We start from the raw sequence: 25,557 nt of genomic DNA on the forward strand, positions 1-25,557 counted from the left end.
AATCGGTGATCATGTCCTCTATTTATACGACCTTGATGGTTGATACAAGGATAATGTTGTAAAGATAGATTAGAAGCCAGTCATTCTTTTAAGGCTTAATGGGTTATAATATTTTCCCCTTTACAACAGGGTTACGAAAGATCTCTCACTATTGATGATTCTTATTTGGTCGACTAACATCGTCCACGTATCACTTTCGTAAAAAAGTGACTTTGAACAAGTCAAATGTGCTGTTAAGGGGTTTAGCAACTCGCTTAACTTTTAACGAGAGGTACCAAAACTCTTCTCTTTTTTATTCTCTCCTACTACAACGCTTCAGATCTTTTCTTCTTCTATTACTACTTTTTCTACTACTTTTTCTACTACCTTTAGCGAGGAGTGCCCACACATTAAATACAAAAATCACAGACATGTTTGGGTTAGCTGACCGTGGGAGTTTCTATAGTGTATCCGTTGTTTGCAAAAAGGGAAATTGGGTGGCTCGCTCCATGGTACTTAGCGAGCACCAAGGAACCAATTAAACGCCAGTGATCGAGCTGCGCACGAGAATCGCGCGTACAAACAGGATCCTCAGTGTGGGTAAAACTCGCGGTCAATTTTACCAACCCAAACATGACCACCTATGAAACTAATTATTCTCAACCATAACAAGCGATTGAAATGTCTAGCACGATAAGAAGGAAATCCACGAGCTGAGCCAAGTTCAAGCACACACTAAAAATAAAAGATCAAAACTATAAATCTACCAAAATAAAACGTAGGCGCAAAAGGCAAGGCTCAACAAAACAGAAAGCTTAACTGAAAAAGTCTCAAAATGACAACTTCCAATTTTACCTCACAACAGTACTACACCTATTGGCGAAATTAGAACAAAAACCGACCAAATCTAGACCTCAAATTGTCAACAAAACTTCTTGTAAAACCCGGGGTCCCCTCAGGTCTAGTACCCCCGCGAGTCTTGGTTTGCTAACATGACGAGGTTACCAAGCCGATTTCAACGGTCGTTGTGTCGTGTTTAAAATCACGTGGATGTCTACAAACATTTCTGCGTTTCACTGAGGACACGAAGAGCCGCCCGGTGTCGATCGCAGGGCTGAGATTGTGTGGCTAGAAAATCGAAATGAAAGGTCAATCTTTGCCCTTGAATTCTGCTGTGGATTTGTGGCCGTGGGTACATTTTAGCTCGGGATTTTTTACTTCGTTCTGGAGGCTGTCTGGACAGAAGTGTTCGACCTTGTCTTCCCTTTAAGAAGAGAAAACCAGGATAAAAAGAAACCGCTTAAATCAAGTGAAATCGGTAAAATAACGACACCAGGAGCAAGCAACACTCGCATGGAATGAGGTAAGCCATTTTTATTTAATATTTTCACGTTTAACTATCTCTATGGATATCTTGTAGAAAATCCCATACAAATCCTTATAAATCGATATGCAAATTGTGTTCCTTTTGTGGTTCTCAAAGAGAGCTTGGGCTGTGGAATTACTGATGAGATCTTGGGAGTGAAAGGGTTAACAAAATATGCTCAAGAGGTGCCTCTGTGTCTACTAACTCCGCTTCCAAATGTTGGTTTTTTCTTCTCTCCTTCAGTTCAAACCAAATCACCATGCTTTTCAAGGTCGCTCTAATCAGCATGCTGGCCACAGCGTTCATCAGCGAAGGTTCAGCGACTTCCTGTCCTCCCTGGGTGAAGCTAAACGAGAGTCCAGTCTGCTCTGGGGCCCGAGACGATCAATACGGATCGTTTGCCAACCCTCAAAACATCTTCGTGAGCCAGTTCATGCTCGTCCACCGCAATGAACAGTGACGTGTAATAAAAAAGATTATAGTTACTGGGATTGTTTACCAAATAACAGACAACTTACCACCGTCATAATAACAGGAGAAAAGAAGTTGTTAGCCCCTGGCTATACTAACCATGCTGGATTTTACCAGCTAGCAGGTTACACCTCCTCTTCGTCTGTCCTCGTGTTCTGTCCTCCCAAGAAGCCCCACTGTTTCCTCGCCAATACCGAGCTGCGCCTGTGGTACGGACAAGATTTACGTGGCTACACAGAGCACAACAATGGCGGCAAAACTTGCGAAGATGTTTATGGTCGGCTGGTCTAAACTGCAATCAACAAACCTCGAACATTAGACTGAACGAGATAATAGTTGACAGAGAAAGGTTGTCCTTGTAACAAGTCGCCAAGACGAAGGTGATTCGAGGTGAGAGAAAAGAAGAGTCAGTTTACATGAGCCTGCGATCCCATATCCAAATATTAATCCAAGAGCTACTGAAACTCTAAAGAACACAATGGTCAAACGTCGGGCATGCGCGAAGGGATCAATTTTGGCCGGCGGGGGGCCAATTTCCCGCGCAAAAATTTATAAGTAAAACAAATGAAACAACTGCTCTCGCAAAATAAGCGAAAGAAAATTGAGAAGTTCATAGAAATATTTGAAAGGGAAAAAAAAAGCGAAAAGGAAAACTCGTAACTTTTCGGACAGTACGGGTTTTCTTTTGATTCACCATCCTGTTTTGAGCTTCACTAAAAACCGGCTGAGCGTCGTACGATTCTTAAACACAGTGACTTTCCGGCTTGTATAGTTGTTAGTAAGTTAGGGAGAGAACCTGGTTCTGAAAGCCTACAAGTACGCCACCTAAGTCATTACGACGTTCGCGTATGCGGAGATGAAAAGAGAAGAACGTTCTGAAGACAAAAAATTGTCAGAAAACAACGATTTCCGAATGTAGGCGTGATAAAGCTTGCGTGCACCACGATCCTTGACAAACTCAGTTTGAAGCATATCTTTCTTAAACAAACATCTCGCACTTTCTAAGCCATGTCAGTAGAACGTCAAAAGTATACTTCATACTGTATATCTACCGCTTCAGCATGAAATCGTGGGCTCAGACAAAGCATATCACCATTTGGTGTGTCTTGAAACTCACTCAGTGAACGATACAAAAGTTATATCTGCATAGACATCTTAATCTTATAAAATTCTAGTTGCAATAAGATACCGCCGGAAATAAAAGAATGAATGTTCAGTGATGGAGACCATAAGCAAATAGATAGATAAACAAAACAGTTCTGGTAGAAGGACGGAGACATCGGGGTTTGACTGTATCTCAACGCAAAAATTCTACCAATCATTGATGTTTCTCTGCCAAAACTTTTTCTTGTGTCATATGATGTCTGGACAGGACTTAAGGCATCGGCGAAGCGAGGCCACAAAAAGCTCTCGTTCCAAACCTAAGTAGGGTTCGTTACTTCTTTCTGCGTTTATGTTGAGGGTTCGTAATTCATCAATATTCAAGCTATCTGCCCCCTGTGAGGTTTTGAAAGGTTGAATGCCTGAGTCTATCAAACTTAACCTGACAAATAAAATTCATCCTTGCTTTGGACCGCGGAAGATCCTAGTCGACTAAGGCCTAGTTTATACGTCGCGCTACAGTCGAGTTTAATTCAGACGAATCTAATTCCATTAATTTGAATATATCAGCAAAGTTGAAATGGTAAATTGGCCACCGTTACGATTATAAAAGCGGACGTTTCGAGCGTTAGCCCTTCGTCGGAGCGAATGGGGAAATAGTGGGTTGTGTGTGCTTTGAAAGGCAGAAAAAGGAGCAACGTGATTGGTGGGAACATGGCAACGAGAAAAACACGAATAAATTAGTGGAATGAAAAGCGTTCGTTGATACCTGTGGGATTTAGACTGCATCCCACAGGATGCAGAACGGTTTTCATTCCACTAATTTATTCGTGTTTTTCCCGTTACCATGTTCCCACCAATCACGTAGCTCCTTTTTCTGCCTTTAAAAGCACACACAAACCACAATTTCCCTATTCGCTCCGACGAAGGGCTAACGCTCGAAACGTCAGCTTTTTTAATCGTAACGGTGGCCAATTTACCATTTCAACTTTGTTGATATATTCAAATTATTTCATTACACCCACCGATCCAGCCCCAAACAGTTTCTTTAGAAACTATCAGCCCTAATTCCATTAAATTCGTCGTTCCGTCGACGTAAATCGTGGCGTGGTTTTATGCGGCGAAATCAATACGATCGAATTTAATTCTCTTCCCAAATGCAGTGCCTCTGGTCAGAGGTGTCATTTGGAAACAAACATGGCGCGGTTGAAATACATTAAGAAAATGTATGCATTTCATTCGACGCGACGCTAGTGCGACGTTAAAACTGAAGACGCGTTATCGACATTTTATCCTTCTTACCAAGACGGATAAAACGTCAAGGACGAATTTAATTTACCAAACGAATTTAATTCGTTTTATATGTTCCGCTATCGTCGAATTTAATTGCTTGTGGGACCTTGAATTAAATTCGTCTGAATTAAATTCGACTGTACCGCGACGTATAAACTAGGCCTAAGACTTCGACTTGGGAGCAGCACTAGTGGAAGATCTTGCGAAGCTGTATAAAGCGGTCAACCTGTATTAAGCGCCATTCCCTGTGGTTGTCCGCTTAATACGGGTTTGATTGTATTCTGCAGTGAAAGAAGTCTGCTATAATATTTTGCGATACGCAGAAGATCTTAGTCGACTAAATTGGGAGCACCATTACTCGAATGAGCCCGAGATAACGTATAACTGCATAGGTTTCCTAGCAATAGAGAAAAGTGAAGTTGACGTGTACCATTAAGCAATTATTGGATGAGGTTGAGCATGGTATTATGAATTATCAGTGCAGTGGTCTGAGTTATATACTGGAGCCGAAGGCTGAGGCAGATAGCTTTGGCAGATAACACTAACACGAGGTTTCATAATCCATGATATCACGTGTCGCGACTATAATTACCTTGTTTTAATTCAAATAACATTTAGTTCAATTTGTACGCTTTACGTACCTATGATCGACATCATGTGATAATGACGTGATTCGAGACCTCGTGGTGTTGTTGTTATTTTTTGTTTTGGTTTAGTCGCCATTTTTCGTTCAATGCAAAGTTTCGTTGGAATCAAATACAGTTTTCACACATCAAAGAATGTTTGGTCAGTGTAGTGATCACTTTAGGTGACATCACGCGAAAACCAAATTCACTAATTGTCTTATTAAACTCTTTTAAACGGTTTGCAAAAGAAGACATTGCTCTCTGAGTTGGGAGAGTTTGAGGACACTAGACGGACGAGGGGCTTGGAAACTAGACAGACTTTGAACTCCACACGACAACCTAATATCTGCTGCAGATATTGGGTTATCATATCAACTTGACACGCTATTGTGTAATGACTGTAGCAAGTCTAGAGTTTAATAATCCCACTTATAAGCCTTCTGCTCTGCGTTACGATTCTATCTTTATAAAAACTTTCGACTCCACTTTTTGCTGTTGTTACCCTTCTTGAAAATCGGACCGAATGAAAAATAACCGCCTCCCAGCTAGCTCAAGGGATAGAGCGCTGGACTGTTGTGCGGGAGGTTGAGGGTTCGAGCCCCGGCCAGACCAATACTCAAGGTCTTAAAATAATTGAGAAGAATATGCTACCTTTCTATAACATCAAGAAATAGTTAGATATTCTAGTCTTCTCGGATAGGGACGAATAAATGGAGGTCCCGTCTCCTGCAGGAGGGGTAGGACGTTAATTTCCCACGCACGAGATTACTGTGTGATGGATGTCCTTCCCCGAGGTGGGATGGGTGGGTTGGGTTTAGGTAGATGAACCTAGTAGGGGACTACGTGTCCTATTGTTCTCCCACCTGTACAATGTACAAATCTTTAGAAATAATACCTGTTTGTTTAATTTAGCCCCACGGCTCCAGTTCTTTAAAAGTACTCGTTTAGTTTCTGTAGCACGTGTGCAGTTCTGAGAGATTCTCTGACCTGTCATGTTTTTTCTCCCCTTTGTAAATTAATAGTCAGAGTTGTATTTTGTCAAAACTTCCTTTTGATTATTTCCTTTTACCATTTCACCGCTGTAAAATCAGACTTGAATGAGGATACGTATTTTTTGCGGATTGTCGCCGATGTTTGGGGTCGCCTTTGTTTCGTAGATATTCCGGTCTTGTTAAGCGAATGTGGCAAGATTTTGTCAGTTTTGAGAAGAAGAGAAGAACTTTATTAGACCTTTAAATTACAAAAGTTGTACTGACAACTGACAACTACTTAGTTATTATAGGTAATACTATTATAGTTAATAATATTGTTAATATTATTATTAGTGATACTATTATACAACAACAAACATATGAAACATATGTGTGAACTGCGGTTATGAGACGTATATGAGAACGATCCTTCGCAGTAAAGCACTATTTGAGCAATAGTGAAAATCAGACCTGAAAAAAATTTCAGGCCTGTACGGGATTCGAACCACTGACCTCTGCGATACTAGTGCAGCACTCTACCAATTGAGCTAACAAGCCAACTGGGAGCAGGCCATCAAATTAATTCGATATAAACCCGTAGATGATAAATCAAACAACAACAAACATATGAAACATATGTGTGAACTGCGGTTATGAGACGTATATGAGAACGATCCTTCGCAGTAAAGCACTATTTGAGCAATAGTGAAAATCAGACCTGAAAAAAAAAAAATTTCAGGCCTGTACGGGATTCGAACCACTGACCTCTGCGATACTAGTGCAGCGCTCTACCAATTGAGCTAACAAGCCAACTGGGAGCAGGCCATCAAATTAATTCGATATAAACCCGTAGATGATAAATCAAACAACAACAAACATATGAAACATATGTGTGAACTGCGGTTATGAGACGTATATGAGAATCCCGTACAGGCCTGAAATTTTTTTCAGGTCTGATTTTCACTATTGCTCAAATAGTGCTTTACTGCGAAGGATCGTTCTCATATACGTCTCATAACCGCAGTTCACACATATGTTTCATATGTTTGTTGTTGTTTGATTTATCATCTACGGGTTTATATCGAATTAATTTAATGGCCTGCTCCCAGTTGGCTTGTTAGCTCAATTGGTAGAGCGCTGCACTAGTATCGCAGAGGTCAGTGGTTCGAATCCCGTACAGGCCTGAAATTTTTTTTTTTTCAGGTCTGATTTTCACTATTGCTCAAATAGTGCTTTACTGCGAAGGATCGTTCTCATATACGATACTATTATAGGTAATAATATTATTAATATAGGTAATACATATATACGTCACTTGACCACTCCCCATGGGGGCTTTTCAAGGCCAATTCCCTCCCATCCCACCCAGGGGAGGACATCCACCACAGTCACCACACAGTAATCTCGTGCGTGGGAAGTTAACGTCTCCTACCCCTAACACAGCAGGAGACGGGGCCTACGGTTTATTCGTCCTTGTCCGAGAAGACTAGAAAATCTATCCATTTTTTGATTATAGAAAGGTAGCAAATTCTCCTCACTTATTTTAAGACCATGAGTATCGGTCCGGTCGGGGCTCGAGCCCTCGACCTCCCGCACAACACAATCCGGCGCTCCAACCAATCGCACGTGGCCGAGTAAAAGTAAGGATTAATATCACTTGTGTTTTCAGCAATTTCTGAAAACACAAGTGATATTAATCCTTAATTTTACGAGGACCCATTGCGATTACTTGTTGATGAAATTGAAGGGAAAATTACTGAATTTCTGAATGCGTTCTTCGGTAATCAGTCATAGGAAGCCATTTAAAGTTGACAGAGAATCAATGGCCACAAACACACGAATGAGCTGAATGAAATTTTATTTTTGCACAAAGATACCAGGACTTTTGATAGGCTTTTGATTTTAGATATCTCTCCAGTGATGCCTGCATTACTTTCAGGCAGTCGGGCTCATATTCATCCCCGTTTTCTTTTCGTAACTCGGCATAAAACTGCGCCAGAGTTCGGTCGAGGACATCGCTCTCGTACTGTTCTAAATTTGCTTGGAAGTTTCTTTCATTCACCCACTTTTTAAAAACGTTCTTCCAGTACTCCGTACTTTTTCTCGTGTTAACGTTTTCACTCTTGTCTTTTAATTCTTCGATATATTCCTCGTCAACTATCTCGAAACGAGACGCCATTGTTACAGAAAATCTTCGGCAACAACTTTTCGATAGCATAAGCTGTTGCTAAGCAACCTGAGTACCAATCATGAGCTAGTAATTTTGCCCTCTTCTCAAACAAAATTAAGGAAAAATACCCTCTTCATTGATTAATCAGCATTCAGTAATTTTTTCCTCTATTTTATAATTATAGAGAAGAGTTGAGAAAGTTTTTAGTTTTATCGTGTGGCGGTTTGTTTAACGGTCGTTGTCGTTTACTGTGAGTCTACAGTTTTCCGTGTTGGAATTAAATTTAAAGTGTCTGTTTGGATTTTCCGTTTCGCTTCCGAACAGTAGGTTTTAAATGAAACTATGCTGAACAAGAAGCATTCAGCATCTAAGTTTACAGTTTTCCTTTTAATAAATAGGTTTTGGTTGTAAATAAATATCAGTCACCTCACCTCGAATGATTTTATTTTCTTTTTTCCGATAGCTTAGTACAAGGAAAAAAATAAAATTTTCACAGCAACTGATCTATTCCGTCTAATGTTCGAGGTTTCTTGTTAGGAACAGTTTAGGCGAACAGACCATACACATCTGCGCAAGTTCGGCCGCCGTTATTACTCTCTGTATGGTCACGTAAATCTTCTCCGTACCACAGGCGCAGCTCGGTATTGGCGAAGATACAGTGGGGCTTCTTGGGAGCACAGAACACAAGAGCAGAGGACGAGGAGGTGTAACCTGCCAGATTGTACCATCCATACTTGTTTAATTTTGATGCAGCTGGGGCCAGTATCCTGTTTTGATGATCCGTTAAGACAACCGAAAGATATGGGTTATTCGTAGAACATCCCCAGTAGCTGTAATTTTTTTTATTACACGACACTGTTCCATAGCGGTGGACGAGCATGAACGAGCTCACGAAGATGTTCCGAGGGTAGGTAAAACGACCATACTGGTTACTTTGAGCCCCGAAACAGACCGGACTCTTGTTAAGCTTCACCCAACGAGGAAAGGTATTCGTTGAAGCTTCGTCGATAAACAGGGTGGCCATCAAGACAACCACAACGAACTTGAAAAACATGCTCATTTGGTTTTGATCTGAAGAAAATAGAATAAAAAACAGTACGACATGAAAAAAAAACAAAAAAAAAACATGCATTTAGATAAAGGCGGAATCGATTCCAATCGATCAGAGCGAAGAAAATCATGGGAAAGTTATTTTTTAAGTATTCTATATTCACTACACGCTTTTGAATTGAACACCGAGGGAATCGATTTCTTTTCGGCCCAGATTGTTGTTCCAGTCCATAAAGTTGCTGGTCAAGAACACTTCATGAATTACTCATAATGCCTTACCTTTAGAGAATGAGTGTTCAATTTGACACTGTGTTCCTTTCTCCGATCGAATGTTTCCTTTAGAAGACAAAAAGGAATATAGAACTCATCAATGCGTTCATAACTCTTTTCGACATCGGTTTCTGTGTATTGTATCAGAAGTAATCAACTCGAATTTTCTCGTCGGAAAAGGAAGTCTCTAAATTGTAATCAAAGCTTACACGGGAATGACGCGACATAAAGCTGATTGATTTTGATGTTGTTATTGTAAGTTCTTTCTTCCGCATTCATTTTCTAGTGGCTTTTGAAAGTTAGAGTTTTAATTCTGAGTCTTTCCGAGTTCTCTTCAGTATGTCCGACCTGTAGTCAAATTTTAATCCTGAACGCCAACCTTCTCATCAGTTAGATAGTATAACATGCACGTTGATTCTGAAAGAATTAAGATATAGCTCAATTGGTTAGCGCGCCGGATTGTGTTGTGCGGGAGGTTGAGGGTTCGAGTCCCGGCCGGACCAATACTCATGGTCTTAAAATAATTGAGGAGAATTTGCTACCTTTCTATAACAAGAAATAGATAGATACTCTAGTCTTCTCGGATAAGGACGAATAAACCGTAGGCCCTGTCTCCTGTAGGTTTAGGAGTAGGAGACGTTGATTTCCCACGCACGAGACTACTGTGTGGTGGATGTCCTCCCCTGGGGTGGGATGGGTGGGTGTTGGCCCTGAAAAGCCCGCATAGGGAGTGGTCAATTAACCTATGTATGTATGTATTAAGTCACACACTAAATATTTACTTCATATTGTTTGCTTTGTTGGATTATGCCAAGGCAAAATGAATTCAGAATACTCGTACGCCGGCTATCAGTCAGTTGAACAAACTAACGTGCCGCCAGTCGCTTTGATGAAACAAGACCAACTTGTTTGGAGAGAAACATGTTGTATTGGGTCACTTTCAAACCACTTTTCGAAATTTCCTTTGAAACGCACTAAGAGATTTCAGTGGGAACCTGTTTCTTTTTCGGGTCAGACGAACATAACACAGAGTACTGTCTCCATTCCCTGAGGAAAAAAAACAAATCAGTCATGTTATTCGGGCCGTTCGAAATTAATCCAGTTGGCTATGTCGCAATTCGCTCCTTACTTGTCGAAGATAAAGATAGGGTCTCGCTTATATTAACTGCCACAGCTTAAACCATAATTGAGGGGGCACGTTTCTAAAGAACTGAAACTAGTGCTGCGTCGATGGGGAAGTATAAAAAGATAATTTGGTTTTATCACTTGGGTTGATAATATAAATAAGCCACCATAAAGAGTTTCCAAGCTGACGTTTCGAGCTTCAGTCCTTCGTCAGAGCGAGTAATGACTTTGAACTTATTTCTATGTTTACATGGTTTGTTCACGTAATAAAATAATACTTTCGGTTCCTCACTTCCTTACTGATGTTTTCACGAAGTGTAATTTCCTTCTTGAACTGAGATCGCTAATGGCTCCGTGAGATTCTTTTAATCTAATTCATTTTGTCAGAGAAAACAAGACTGACTTATGGTGGCTTGACAGTTGATGCAATACAGAAGTTATTGATTCTCATTTTTAACAGCCGGTTCAGCATACGTCATAGCGTGTTTCAGGTTAGCGGATTATTAATGATCAGTTGTGGGAATATCAACTCCTTATTGATTTGGTTTGGCTCGGAGCAGTCCATGTTTAAAATATGATCCCGTAAGAGGTATGTTTCATTTCAGTGTGCAAGCGCATCTTGAACACGAGGGATGGGATGTTGTAAATCTAGTGACTCAAGGGCTTGCAGCCCATTTTACGAATTTATGCAGAGGAAAGGCGCATTATTTAGTTGGGGTGTACTGAAAAAGTTTGGGGCAAACTTGAGAGCGAAACGAAACCCCTTTAACTTTTACTTCAAGCCGCCGATGTTTTTTCCTTCGGTCAAAATATCACGAACAAAAATGTCTAAATTGGCCGTTATCCGATTAATTTCAACACAGATATTAGACAGTTTTACTTTTGTGTTTTTTTCCCATATCTACTGCTTCTTTTTTTATAGTTTGGAACTTGTGTTTCCCTTAGACCTAATAATCTTACTAAACAGTGTAGAATAAACTCGAAAGCCAGATAATCACTCTCACTTAATTTGGATTAATACTAATTCTGGTGGCACTACATTGATTTAATCATTGCAATGAGTGGAACCTTGCTGCATTTTGCTATGGGTGTACACGTACTCGGTCTTACATCAAATGTTTGTTGATTTTAGTGAAGTGGAAATTAAAATGACCTCTCTTAGTCTCAAAGATTGTGAAGTTTGTCATTTGTGATACGTACGTGGCCAAGACTGAAATGAACAAGTTTTACGACTGTATACGTTGTGTCTTCGCAGCCACAAGTTCAGTTAAGTGACATGTTCCTCTTTCTTAGCGCCCATTTCGATGTACTTGTCACAAAAATATGCGTTATGGACCAAGCGTGAGGTCAAGATGGCTAGATATTGGCTGAGTTCTCTAATGCGCTTTTATGGACTGAGACGAAATCGAGGTCCATAAAAACGCAAAAAAAACAACAACAAAAAAAACTCGGCCAATATTCAGCCATCTTGACCTCACGCTCGGTCAATAAAGGATTTATTACATAGCAAAAAGATTTTGCTTCATTAGAATCAGGAATAAATTGTTTATTTCGAGAGCCGGCAAAGTTAGCAAGCGTTGAAAATTTACCCCAGCGCAGCAAAAATTTAAAGTTTACTTCACCTTAAAATGAGCCATGCGTTCTTTATCAATGAGAATTTTTAGCATGTCGTTCTTCAAGAATGAAATTGTTCGCTCTGGCAAGTTTAAAAAGATGTCAAAATGAATTAAAAGAAAAATAAAAACGTCTAAATCAGACGGGAAATTGCTTCATCTTCAATTTTGGTACCTACATCTGTAGACATCGCGGGCTCAGACGCAGTACACCACCCTTTCTTGATCAACCAAATTGATATAAAGTACAACATACATACATGCATACATACATACATACATACCTACAAATATACGTTTATTGTAACTCTCAACTTAGGCTTTTTGGTTACAATGTCTAACAACGATATTTACGGGACATATAAGTTAAAAAAGGAGAAGAAGAAATAACAGGTAAATAATACATTTTATATACCATATAATACATTTTATAATACATTTTATGTTCTATTTGGTATACCACCCAAATAAGAATTTTCCAAAAGTCTCTGTCAGTGCTCTCTAGTGAGTGCAATTCTCACCAGAGAAAATATCTACTGCGAGGATCGTGCACCATATGTATCTAATACCGCAGTTCAAAATATATGAACTTCATATATTTCATTGTATCTGATTTATCACTTTCACGGGTTTATTACGAATCAACTTAACGGCCTGCTCCCAGTTGGCTTGTTAACTCAATTGGTAGAGCGCTGCACTAGTATCGCAGAGGTCAGTGGTTCGAATCCCGTACAGGCCTTATTTTTTTCAGGTCTGATTTTCGCTATTGCTTAAATAGCGCTATCTACTGCGAGGATCGTGCACCAAATGAATCGTTTTATGTGTTCAGCCAATAAACTGATAAACTTGGATATTATTAACAAGCTCTTTTTTAACCCTTTACACCCTAACATCATTATCCATTTTCTTCACACTCTTCTCGATACATTTCCTTTGCTACTGACAAGGAGAATTTCTTTAGCAATCAAAGCTCCTCGTGTTGGTGATCATTTCCATTATTCTCAGCAACCAAAGGGATAATTCAGTGTTTTACTGTAAGGAGAAATTAGATGCCGATCATTCGTAGAGTTTTAACTGTAAATGATGTTTATGAAAGAAAAACTCTGGACTGAGCTCTTTTTATGTTTTTACAGTTGGCAAATGTCCATTCTAAAGTCAACTGGCCTGAGCAAGATACCTCACCTCAAGACTCTGCTGTGTTCTTAACAAATAATTTCTGGTACTCTGTCCATACAAATTGTCTCCCAAATCTATGCAAACTCACTTGAAAACCAAATGCATCATGTTCTCCATTCAATACCACAAGTCTCTTTTGTGTATACTCTTTCTGATGATCTTACATTTTGGATGTAGAGCTTCTCTAGTCATGACTTTCCAATATTCTCCCCTGCCTCCCCAGCTGTTTGTTTTGCTGCCATAGCAACTTTTTCTGCCATCTCTGCTGTCCGCTGTTTCTCATCCTCTCACTCCTCATCCTCTGGACGGATTTTCAAAAATTTTCCTTTCTGTTTCTGTACCCATTCACGTATCTACGAGAAAAAATACAAGTGAGTTATGCATGTGTGTTGACTGTTAAACATTGCTATTCTGTGCAGATTCAACATGACTGAAACTGAGCAGAGCATTTGCATCAATAGCAAACAACAGATTGCAAAAAAATGGATTCTAGTTCAACAAAGTCTCCATATTAACACTGTAGAAAAATAGCAAAAGTCTCTTACAGTACTTAGAGTTAAAACTGTTATTTCAACTTTGGATAAGAAATTGCTTGAAGTAGAAAGGAAGACTGTTGTAATATTCATTTGCATATTAAATTAGCAAGCTTACTATGGTTATTCTCTTCATGGAACGTTCTTTGTTAGTACTATAATTACTGTTTCACTCTAGATTAATCAATTATGCGTGAAAACGCAACAATCATTAATAAGCTATAATTGGACAATCACAAAACGAAACTATCACTAATTGATGACAACCATCAGATTTCGAACACACATGTATATTAACAGATATTAAAGAACACAGTTTGAAACCGTTGGTTACAGCAATACATTTGTTGTTCGAAATCCGTTTTGGAGGAGATGAGATGGCTGAAGAAGCAAAAAAGATAAGGAACTCAGCTAAAACACGTTTTACAAGAAAGCAGAACGAATTCTCAAAGTCCATCAAGGAAAATAAAGGTATCGATACTGTGAAGAGAAATATTCGCTGAACTCAGTGAAGCCTGGAATACAGTTGAAGATAAGCATGACATTTATACTATACACTTAACAGAGGAAGAAGTTGAACAAAGTGAATCATGGATCACTGAGCTTCAAGAGCTGTACAATGAGGCAGCAGACATACAAGCTCAATACAAGAACGAACAGATTCAAATCGAGAAGAAGCAAAGAGAAGAAATAGATCGACAAGAAGCAATCAGAATGGAACAAGAAAGATTTCAAAGCTTGATGGAGCAGGTAAACAAGAAAAAAATCAATGGAAACAATCTTTGAAACTCTTACAAAGCATGCACAAAGTCTACAGTAATGGAATCACAAAGTAACGGTCAAGACACAACACCAGCTTTGCGCAAGACTTCTAAATAATTAGATACTACGCTAAAGAACTGGGCCCAGTTGTTCAAAGGCCGATTAGCTCTAACCCAGGGTTAAATTTTAATCCAGGTTTCTAAATTTCACTAATCAAAAGCCATTTTGGGATAATTTTCCTAGTTCTTTTTAGGACATTCAATCATCAAATTGTAGACAAATGGAATTAAGCTTAATTTTCTTTCAGAGCTTTCAGATCTGAAATCAAATTTCACACTAACCCTGGGTTATCTTAACACGGCTTTGAACAACCGGGCCCTGCAATGAATTACTCAATAAAGCGCTCGGGCTAGTAGACAGTAAGCGCGCAGAATACGAGATCGAATGGATTCGTAACGTGCACGCGCACTGCAATGAAGTCAGCTGAAGGATCGAATCATTTATCGCTAAGGAAACAGATCACGACAGCATACGAAAACAGAATCCACTTCAACTAGAAAAAGTCAAGATGCCATTATTTACAGGAGAAATAAGAGATTATCCTCGATTTTAAATGGACTTTGAGAAACAAGTCATGCCGACAATTAACATCGAAAGCGCTCCTTACATCCTTCGATCATGTCCTAGTAAAGGCTGATGTCTTGAAAAGTACTGATGACGAACTTAAAGCTATGTGGAAACGATTAGATGAAAAACATGGTGATCCCACGAAAGTTGTAGATGTCATCATGAACGCAATACAGAATTCAAGAAATATCAGGGACAGCGAAAACAACAGACTCATCGAGTTAATCAACGTCGTCGAGGATGGTTACCGAGACTTAAAGAGATTCGGACTAGAAAAAGAACTAACTACAACCAGTTCTATGAGCGCGATAGAGAAGAAATTACCAACCGATGTCAAGAAAGAATGGGCAAAGTTTGTAAGCTCCGACCGCAGCACTGTTTACAAAACAGATAAGTTTCCCAGTTTATGTTTACTGATATCGGGGTGTAAAGTGTTAATAAAAAGCGTATCTAATAGGGGAGGTGGTAGATTGGTGTCACAGTAGTTACAACTGGTATGGATTGAAATACCAGTGTCTTGTGTATGTTCTTGTCGTCAGTGAGGAGCCAAGCTAGCCGCAAGATAGAAGAGGAATTTTTCTATGCTACACAAGCTTACGAAAGAGGAAGAGAGTTCCAGGCTTTAGATCTCCAGAGTCTGACATATCTAGCTCTCTTTCTTGGCTTATTTAGACTAATTATGGAACCACACAAAAATGCTCCCATGATAGACACCCTTGTCATAATTCTTCGTTTACAGTCAGATGTTTTGAAAACTCACACAATTACTGATTTGATTCATGTTCCTATAAGTACATTACTAGGGCGATCATTAACGTCCTTGTCGAAACACCGAACTTCTCAAATACTCACCTGAGGTAGTCAAGTAAGTAAATATTTTGAAGCCTCGTTAAATATTTGGGATTATTAAAAACTGGATCATTGGTTAATGCAATTCAAGACTTTTTATTGGCTAAGCCATTATGGTATATGAGCCAATATACCATAATCTAATATCTGTACATTGTAACATCCGGTTTCTTCTTACATTATAAAGTCGAGAAGATTTGTCTAATATCTTGGGGGCGTTTTTTTTTTTATTAAAACAATTATTCCACTCGTGCTTGTTGGATATGAGATGATTATAGCCAACTCAGCGCTACGCGCCTCGTTGGCTATCTATCATCTCATATCCAACGCGCGCTCGTGGAATAATTGTTAAATATCAGTGGCTTCATGAGTTCGCTTCTGTTTCATCACCAGCAATCGGGTACATTTCGAACCCGTGACGAAATGTCAGCGGTATATCGTATTACAGACAATTCAATATGGCGACGATGGAAGTGAAGTGAACTTCACAGAGCAGAAGTAACTTTCTACTTTCGTAAAACCCCGTCAGAGAAAGGCCTGGTACCTTACTATCCCAGAAAGCCAAAGGAGACGTCAAAACAAGGAAAATGGCGGCCAAATTGTGCAGTTACAGGGACTTGTATCTTTCGTGTTCTTCCTTCCTAAAATTGGGGTATTTAAAAATGGCGTATTGGGCTTTTGAGCTCTCTGAAAATACGAAGAGTCTCCCGGCTCAAAGAAAACTTGTGGGCCAACATATTCGACCATTTACGAGTGATTTAGTTGAGCAAACTTCTGCAGAATGTATGTCGAACTATGCAATTGCGAATCTTCACGAGGTTGTTCACACCACAAAAGAATTGTAACACCTAGTCAAAGCAGATTTAAGATTTTGTATGGGAAAACTGGAGTCAGAATTGTGAGTTTACTCGTATACCTTGGGAAAAGGTGGGCTTGACTTTGAGTATTTCTTTTTCGTAGCGATGGACGCTTTAACCGATTCAGGGTGCATTTCCAACCAAGCAGCGAAAGAATATCCCATTCTTAGACAGCTATTTTGAAAAAACAATCTTTTTCCTTTCATTTCCTTATACTGTTTCGGCGCCATTTTGCTTGTAACACGACAACCCCCTCCGAAATATTGTCCCAAATTTCTGGCAATGGGAACTCCCGCGATCTCTGGGAATGATCTATCCTTTCTGATCCGAGTAATTTTTTTGCCTAGTTTGTATGCCATCATGACTAAATTTATGCTTCTAGATATTTTTTTTCGATCACAATAATGAATGGCCATATGATACAAGAGCTTCACTAATTTGGACTTTCTCTGTAGGTTTTAAATGAAACTGTGCTAAATAAGAAGCATTCAGTCTCTAAGTTTACAGTACTTTTTTCAATAAATAGGCTTTGGTCATAATTAAATACCAGTCGCCTCACCTCGAATAATTTTATTTTCTTTTTTCCGATAGCTTAGTACAAAGAAAAAACTAAATTTTTAACAGCAACTGATCTATTCAGTCTAATGTTCGAGGTTTCTTGTTAGGAACAGTTTAGGCCAACAGACCATACACATCTGCGCATGTTCGGCCGCCGTTATCACTCTCTGTGTGGCCACGTAAGTCTTCTCCGTACCACAGGCGCAGCTCGGTATTGGCGAAGATACAGTGGGGCTTCTTGGGAGCACAGAACACAAGAGCAGAAGACGAGGAGGTGTAACCTGCCAGATTGTACCATCCACCACTATTGGTAGCAGCTGGGGCCAAAAGCTTGTTTTGATGGTCCGTTAAGACAACAACAAGACCTGCGTTATTAGGATGACATCCCCAGTAGCTGTAATTTTTTTTATTACACGTCACTGTTCCAGAGCGGTGGACGAGCATGAACGAGCTCACGAAGATGTTCCGAGGGTAGGTAAAACGACCGTACTGGTTACTTCGAGCCCCGAAACAGACCGGACTCTTGTTAAGCTTCACCCAACGAGGACAGACATTCGCTGAAGCTTCGTCAATGAACAGGGCGGATATCAAGACAACCACAACGAACTTGAAAAACGTGGTCGTCATTTGGTTTTGATCTAAAGAAAATTAAATAAAAAATAATTAGATAAAGGCGGAATCGATTTCAATCGATCGCAGCAAAAAACATCTAGAGCATGTTACTTATGAGGTAATCTATCATTTACGGCGCGCTTTTCAATTGAACACCTGAGGGATCGATTTCTTTATGTCCTAGCTCGTTGTTCCACTCCGTAAAGTTATTGATCAAGAGCACTTCATGAATTACTTACAATACCTTACCTTTAGAAAATCAGCGTTCAATTCAACACAGTGTTCTTTTCTCCGATCGAATGTTTCCTTTAAAAGACAAACGGGAATATAGAACTCATAGACGAGTTGATAACCTTTATTGACATAGGTTTCTGTGCATTGTATAAGAGGTAACCAACTCGAATTTTCTCGTTTGAAAAGGAAGTCTCTAAATTGTCAACAACGCTTACACGGGAATGACGCGACATAAAGCTAATTGATTTTGAAGTTACTATTGTCAGTTCTTTTTTCCGCATTTACTTTCTGATATACTGTACCTAGAAACTGACTCGCTGGCTTTTGGAAGATAAAGTTCAAATTCTGAGTCTTTCCGAGTTCTCTTAAGTATATAATGCAAAATTAATTCACTGGAATACTCGTTCACCGGCTGTAACTTTAAACAAACTGACGTGGCGCTAGCCGCTCTGATAAAACAACACCAACATATTTGAAGAGAGTTTTAAGGAAAATGGTTGTCTCTGACTGTTGCTATTTCTGAAGCAGACGTTTCGGCTAATGCTTAAGCCTTCATCAGTGTTATAAAAAAAGAAGATCGTTATCATGCACTATTTAAAAGTTAAAAACGTGACGCGAAGCTTGCGCGCGTAACTATGTATTTGATGCTCGCGCGAGGTCTTTATAGGCTTCTGGAAGTACGATGTAATCGTTCCCAGCATTCGGATCCAAATTAGAGTGCCAGGCTTAAGGAAAAGTCTCTCGTGGTAATTAGATTCGAAACCGACGACCCTGACGTTTGTAAAGTCCGCAATTCTGGTCTTTAATGACCTTTCTGTTTGGCTATAGTACTTAAAATTACACTGTGTGGAATTGATTTTGTACACCATGCCTGACTTCTTGCGGACAGGTTCGTCTCGCTCCTTGGGGCGTGGAAAAGGGCTGTTGATTGTTTGTTGTGGTTTGTAGGCTACTTTGACCTTCGCGAAACGTCTGCTTCAGAAATAACAACAGCCAGAGGCAACCATTTTCCATAAAACTCGTGACATCTCCGACTACACTTTTTCCATTTTAAACATGTTTGAAGAGAAACGTGTTGTATTAGGTCACTTTCAAACACCTTTCGAAATTTCTTGTGAAAAACACAAAGGGATCTCAGTGGGAACCTTTTTTTGGGTTGGACAGACATAATAGAGAGTAATGTCCCTATATTCCCAGAGAAGAAAAGGTCATGTCAGTCGGAGTCATTAGGATTCATATCCAATCTAGTTTGCTTTGTCTTAATTCGCTCCTTACTTGTCGAAGGTAAACCTTGGGTCTCGCTTATATTAACAGCCTCAACTTTAACCATAAAAAAGGCGGGTAAGTTTCTAAAGAACTGAAACCGCTGTGGTGCTGCGTCGATGGGGAAGTACAACAAGATAATCAAGTTTTATCAACTGAGTTGATAATGTAACTTAGCCACCGTAAAGAGTTTATATTTTGAAGTTTCAAGCGTTAGCCCTTGGTCGGAGCAGATAGTAAATTTGAACTTATTTCCATGTTTGCATGTTTTGTTCACGAAATACTTAATACGTTCGGTTCCTCGCTTAATTAACTCCTTATGGATTTGGTTTGGCTCAGTGCAGTCTTAATTAAAATATGATCCCGGAAGAGGCGTTGCATTTCAATGAGCGAGCGTATCAAGCGTATCTTGAACAAGAAGGATGCAATTTTAACTCTAATGACCCGAGGGCTTGCAACCCGATTTTACGAGTTTATGCAGAGGAAAGGCGCATTATTTACTTGGGGTGTACTGAAAAATTTGGAGGCAATCTTGGGACAAAACGAAACGAAAACCCCATTAATTTCGTGATCGATAACTTAACTCTTACTCAACCCGCCGATGTTTTTTCTTCGGTCAAAATGTTACGAACAAAAATGTTTAAAATGGCCGTTTTCGATTAATTTCAACCCTGAGATATCAGACGGTTTTAACTCTGTATTTTTTGCCCATGTCTACTGTTTCTTTTTTTTACAATTTCGAGTTTGTGTTCCTCGTAAAATAGACCTAATAATCTAACTAAACAGTATGGAATCAACTCGAAAGTGATAATCATCTCCACTTAATTTTGAATAATACTAATGTTGGCGGCATGACAATGATTTAATTACTGCAATGAGTGGAACTTCAATATATTTTGCTATGGGTGTACACGTACTCGGTCTTAAAGCAATGTATGTTGATTTTAGTGGAAATTAAAATGACCTCTCTTAGTTTCAAAGAATGTGATGTTTGTCATTTGTGAATAAATTAGTAAAATGAAAAGCTTTCGTGGATACATATGGGGTTAAGAGTGCCGATTTGAAAGATAAACTTTGGTTCAATAGTTTTGCGGCTTTCCGAGCTACCTAAATGTAAGGAAAGGCAGCAGAATGCCATATGTTGCTTAGAATGAATAGGTAGATAAAAGTGTCTAGCGACTGGTTTTGTGAATGAAACAACGCTTAGAAAATATCGGGAACCAAACGGTCCAAGATCACTGATCACTGATCACTCCACGTGCACCTTAGTCTCCTTCGCAGCCGCTCGGGCCGGAGTCACGCAACGCTCCCCGTCCCCACGTGGGGACGGGGAGCGTTGCGTGACTCCGGCCCGAGCGGCTGCGAAGGAGACTACGTGCACCTCCGCCAACGTCATCTATTGCATAACTTTTACTTATTGCAAAAGATATACATCGGCGAAACAGGAAGACGACTAGGTGACCGATTCCGAGAACACCTTCGCGACGTAGAAAGGAATGACAAGGACGCACCAAAACCAGTCGCTTGACACTTTAATCTACCTAATCATTCTAAGCAGCATATGGCAATCTGCGGCCTTTCCTTGCATTAAGGTAGCTCGGAAAGCCGCAAAACTCTTGAACAAAAGTTTTTCTTTCGAATCGACACTCTTAACCCATAGGCCGGTATCAACGAATGCTTTTCGTTTCCTAATTTATTCGTGTTTTTCTCGTCACCACCAATAGCGTAGCTCCACTTTCTGCATATAATCCCACACACCACAATTCCTTCATTCGCTCTGACGGAGGGCTAACGCTCGAAGCGTCAGCTTTTTAACTCTTTACGGTGGCCAATTTACAATTTTAACTCAGACATGTCTACATATGTCCAATTCTACTCTGATACTGATAGGTACCCCCTAAGAGGTAAAGGCAGCCTTACTTTAAAGAAGAACTATGCTCGAACAAACGCGTTTAAATTTAGTTTTTTCAATCGTATTGTGGATATGTGGAACTCGCTTCCATTTCACGTCAAATCAGCATCTAGCATTCCAATTTTTAAGCGTGGTGTGATAATTTTTTTATTGAATAACTTAGAGGCCATTTAATTGTATATTGTAGTTTTATATCTTCTTTGTCCTTGTAAATTTATTATGTATATTTTTCATTAGCTGGGTGGTCTGTCTAGCATGGGGACTTTGACTCTTTTACGGACTATCCCTATGGCATTTCTTTTTTTTTACCTTTTTCTCTCTCTTTTGTTTAATATGTTGTCATTAAATTGTAAATAAAAATAAATAAAAATAAAAGTTGATACAACCAAATTAAATTGTTTGCGGTTTACTTCACCTTAAAATGAGCTACGCGTTCTTTATCACAGATAATTGCCAGCATATCGTTCGTCAAGAGCGAAATTGTTCGCTCAGGCCAAATTTAGAATGACGTTTAAATAAATTTAAAAAAACATCAAAATCTGATGGGAAATTGCTCTGTAGATATCGCACACCCTAACATCAGTATGCATATTCTCCATACTGTTCTCTATACGTTTCCTTTGGTACTCACAAGGAGAATTCGTCCAACAATCAAAGCTCCTTCTGTTGATGATCAATTCCATTATTCTCATGACCTTAAGGAATGATTCAGTGGAATTATGTAAGGAGAAATTAGATGCTAGTCACTCTCAAGGTTCAAATGATTAATGATTTTTATAAAAGAAATACTCTGGACTGAGCTCTTTTCATATTTCTACAGCTGGCATCTGTCCATTCTAAAGTCAACTGGCCTGAGCAAGATATCTCAACTAACAGCTCTGCTGTGTCCTTGACATAACACTTCTGGTACTCTGCTCATACAAATTGTTCCTCAAATCTATGCAAATTCACTTGAAAACCAAATGCATCATGTTCCTCATTAAATACCACAAGTCTCTTTTGCGTACACTCTTTCTGATGATCTTACATTTTGGTTGGAAAGTTTCTTTACTCATGACTTTCCAATTTTCTCCCCTGTCTCCCCAGCTGTTTGTTTTGCTGCCATAGCAACTTTTTCTGCCATCTCTGCTGTCCGCTGTTTCACATACTCCTCATCCTCTGGACGGATTTTCAAAAATTTTCCTTTCTGTTTCTGTACCCATTCACGTATCTAGGAGAAAAAATACTAGTGAGTTATCCATGTGTGTAGTCTTCATATCAAAAATAAAAAAATAGCAAGTTTCTTTCTTACGGTTAATTCAAATATTTCAACTTTTGGGTGAGAAAATGCTCTAAAAAGACAGGAAGACTACTGTAATATGTCTTTGCATATTAAATTAGCACACTTTCTATGGCTGTTCCCTAGATGGCATGTTCTTTGTTCATACCATAATTATATACAGTTTGTGCATATAATAAGATCATTCATAGTGTGTGCAAGTGCAGTAAATTTTATGCCAAAAGTTTTCTTAGAAAATACCATAGATGACATATTACTCCTTAATTTTGGCACGGAATTTCAGCGTTAATTTTTAATTTCACATGTGAAATAACAAAACTGCCATGGTAACATCTCTTGTATCTCGATCAGAGCCAAGATGGCATCGAGATTTAAGACGGTGACCCTTGAAGAAGTTACGAAATTAAAAGAAGCGGCCAAAAATTTAAATACGCGAAAGAGCACAATTAACTGGGTGCTAGTTTTTGAGAAGTGGTGTGACAAAAATAGCCTTGAGAAAAACCTAGAGATGATTCTTCCCGTGCAGTTGGATAAAGTACTCAAGCGATTTTACGCCTCCGTGTGTAAACAAGACGTAATTTGTCACTCACAATATTTAAAAGTAATCAAATGGTTTTCTCGTGAAATTAGGAAATAATTTCACTTACGTTTTGTCAAAATTCTGATAATTTCCCTTGCCTAAAGGCTCGGGAGATTATCAGAATTTTGACAAAACGCACATGAAATTATTTCCTAATTTCACTCATCGCCATTTGATTACACATACTAAACCGGCAGTCTAAATCCCACAGGTATCAATGAACGCTTTTCATTCCACTAATTTATTTGTGTTTTTCTCGTTGCCATGTTCCCACCAATCACGTAGCTCCTTTTTCTGCCTTTAAAAATACACACAACCTACAATTCCTCTATTTGCTCCAACGAAGGGCTAACGCTCGAAACGTCAGCTTTTATAATCATAACGGTGGCCAATTTACCATTTCAACTTTTTTGATATATTCAAACTAATTTTATACTATATCAATTACAATATATCGTACTAATAATTACATAATTGAGCCAACAGACTGTGATGTAATTTTCAATCAATTATCTATCTATTCATCTTTCATCACTCCATGTTCTTATCAGTGTAGAATAGCCCTACAATTGTTGCTTTTTTTAGGATAAATATAAGTTGCAAAACATCAACTTACTGGAACAAAGCAGTGATCTCCATCATACTCAGGTATAAATACACAATACAATCCAGCTCCTGAAAAGATGAAAAACAGAAAAACATTTACCACCAGATGCATTCCAGTGCTCCAGATTGTTCTGGTCAAAAATGTTTTCTTCATCCTTGGGCCTCTAGGGATGACTAGAATCTAATTTTTTTCCTTCAATATCACCCCTCAACCAAACATTATGGTAATGAGAATAAAGGAAATGATCACCAACAAAAGTAGGTCTTGATTGTTAAACAAATTCTCCTTGTCTGCACCTTAGGAAATGTATAGAGAATGGTATGGAGAATATGCATGCTGATGTCAGGGTGTAAAGAGTTGATGAAGATTGTACTTAATAGGGGAGGTGGTAGATTGGTGTAACAGCAGTTAAAAGCTGGCACGGATTAAAATACCAGTGCCTCGTGTATGTTCTTGTTGTCGGGAGAATCCAAGCAGGCTGTAAGATAGAAGAGGAGTTTTCCTATGCTTCACAAGCTTACGAAAGAGGGAGAGAGTTCCAGGCTTTAGATCGCCAGTGTCTGACATATCTAGCTCTCTTTTGGCTTATTTAGACTAATTATGGAACCACCAGAATACAGGGCCACTTATTTACATCTCATTGAATCACAATGCACTCTTTTGTTTTCTGCCTCGTTCTCCAAAGCATGCCGACAACGTGGACCTCAATGGCCCTGTATTCTGTACTTGAACTTGAACTTGAACTTGATTTTTATTTAGACACGGTAAATAATAATATCATTACAATCTATTATTACAATTACAATCTACTTTAATCTACATAAACATGATCTAAAATTTAAAAGTGAAATAGAAAAAATAAAGAAATTCTGCTTTACATAAATGCCGTGTACGTTTTGTCGATTCAGATGAAGAAATCGCGACAACCATTTCGAAAAGATTGAAGTGATTTTGCTTGCCGCAATTCAGGGGAAAAGCTATTCCAGATAACCGCACCGTGATAGCTTAAGCTATTTTTCAGGAAATTGGTGCGGGGCAATGGAACAGCTAGTTTGTTTTCAGAGTTCCTTAGATTATGAGGATCATATTTAGTGAAAAGAGAACCAAAGTAGTCGGGTGCAAGACCATGTATAGATTTATGGACCATGGTGGCCACTTGTATTTGTTGCTGAGTATCTAACCATCTCCAGTTAAGTTGCTCAAAAAGAGGATCAGCGCTTGTGTCATAACTGTAATATGACTGTCATAACTGTAAATATAACTGTAATGTGTCAGAACTGTAGTTGCTCCCTGTAGTTTAGCCCCACACAAATGCTCCCATGATAGATATCCTTGTCACTATTCCTACGTTCATAGTCAGATGTTTTGAAAACTCACATAATTACTGTTTGATTCATGTTCCTAAAAGTACAATACTAGCGCGATAATTAACTAGTCCTAATTGAAACACAAACATCTCAAATACTCACCTAAGGTAGCCAGGTAAGTAAATATTTTGAAGCCTCGTTGACTGTTTGGGAATATTAGCGGCTTCATGAGTTCACTTCTGTTTGGAACTCCCGGGATCTCTGGGAATGATCTCTCCTTCCTGATCCTAGTAATTTTTTCTTCTAGCTTGTCCGCCATTTTGAATTGTATTGACCTCTTTCTCATGCTCAACTCTTCAAATCGAG

General features: G+C 39.1%; 3 protein-coding genes and 2 pseudogenes across 3 annotated transcripts; 2 read left to right on the forward strand and 3 right to left on the reverse strand.

The window, feature by feature from the left end:
* Positions 1-1,604: 1,604 nt before the first annotated feature.
* Positions 1,605-2,182, forward strand: LOC148722285 (uncharacterized; annotated as a pseudogene).
* Positions 2,183-8,413: 6,231 nt separating this feature from the next.
* On the reverse strand, positions 8,414-10,340 carry LOC148722286 (uncharacterized). The gene is made up of 3 exons (XM_088736434.1): positions 9,677-10,340; positions 9,307-9,363; positions 8,414-9,048 (listed from the first exon to the last, which is right to left on the reverse strand). The coding sequence occupies exon 3, from the start codon at positions 9,035-9,037 to the stop codon at positions 8,522-8,524; it is 516 nt and encodes a 171-aa protein (XP_088592560.1). The 5' UTR covers positions 9,038-9,048; positions 9,307-9,363; positions 9,677-10,340; the 3' UTR covers positions 8,414-8,521.
* A 3,661-nt stretch (positions 10,341-14,001) lies between these two features.
* Positions 14,002-17,798, forward strand: LOC148722287 (uncharacterized; annotated as a pseudogene).
* LOC148722288 (uncharacterized) lies at positions 17,395-18,024 on the reverse strand. Its single transcript, XM_088736318.1, has one exon. The coding sequence runs from the start codon at positions 18,022-18,024 to the stop codon at positions 17,512-17,514; it is 513 nt and encodes a 170-aa protein (XP_088592444.1). The 3' UTR covers positions 17,395-17,511.
* Positions 17,395-25,552, reverse strand: LOC111330290 (uncharacterized). The gene is made up of 4 exons (XM_022935128.2): positions 25,354-25,552; positions 23,894-23,952; positions 18,259-22,628; positions 17,395-18,035 (listed from the first exon to the last, which is right to left on the reverse strand). Exons 1-3 carry the CDS (start codon positions 25,535-25,537, stop codon positions 22,470-22,472), a joined length of 402 nt encoding a protein of 133 aa, XP_022790863.1. The 5' UTR covers positions 25,538-25,552; the 3' UTR covers positions 17,395-18,035; positions 18,259-22,469.
* Positions 25,553-25,557: the final 5 nt, after the last annotated feature.

The sequence above is a fragment of the Stylophora pistillata genome, chromosome 10, assembly GCF_964205215.1.
Source record: "Stylophora pistillata chromosome 10, jaStyPist1.2, whole genome shotgun sequence".
Taxonomy (NCBI): domain Eukaryota; kingdom Metazoa; phylum Cnidaria; class Anthozoa; order Scleractinia; family Pocilloporidae; genus Stylophora; species Stylophora pistillata.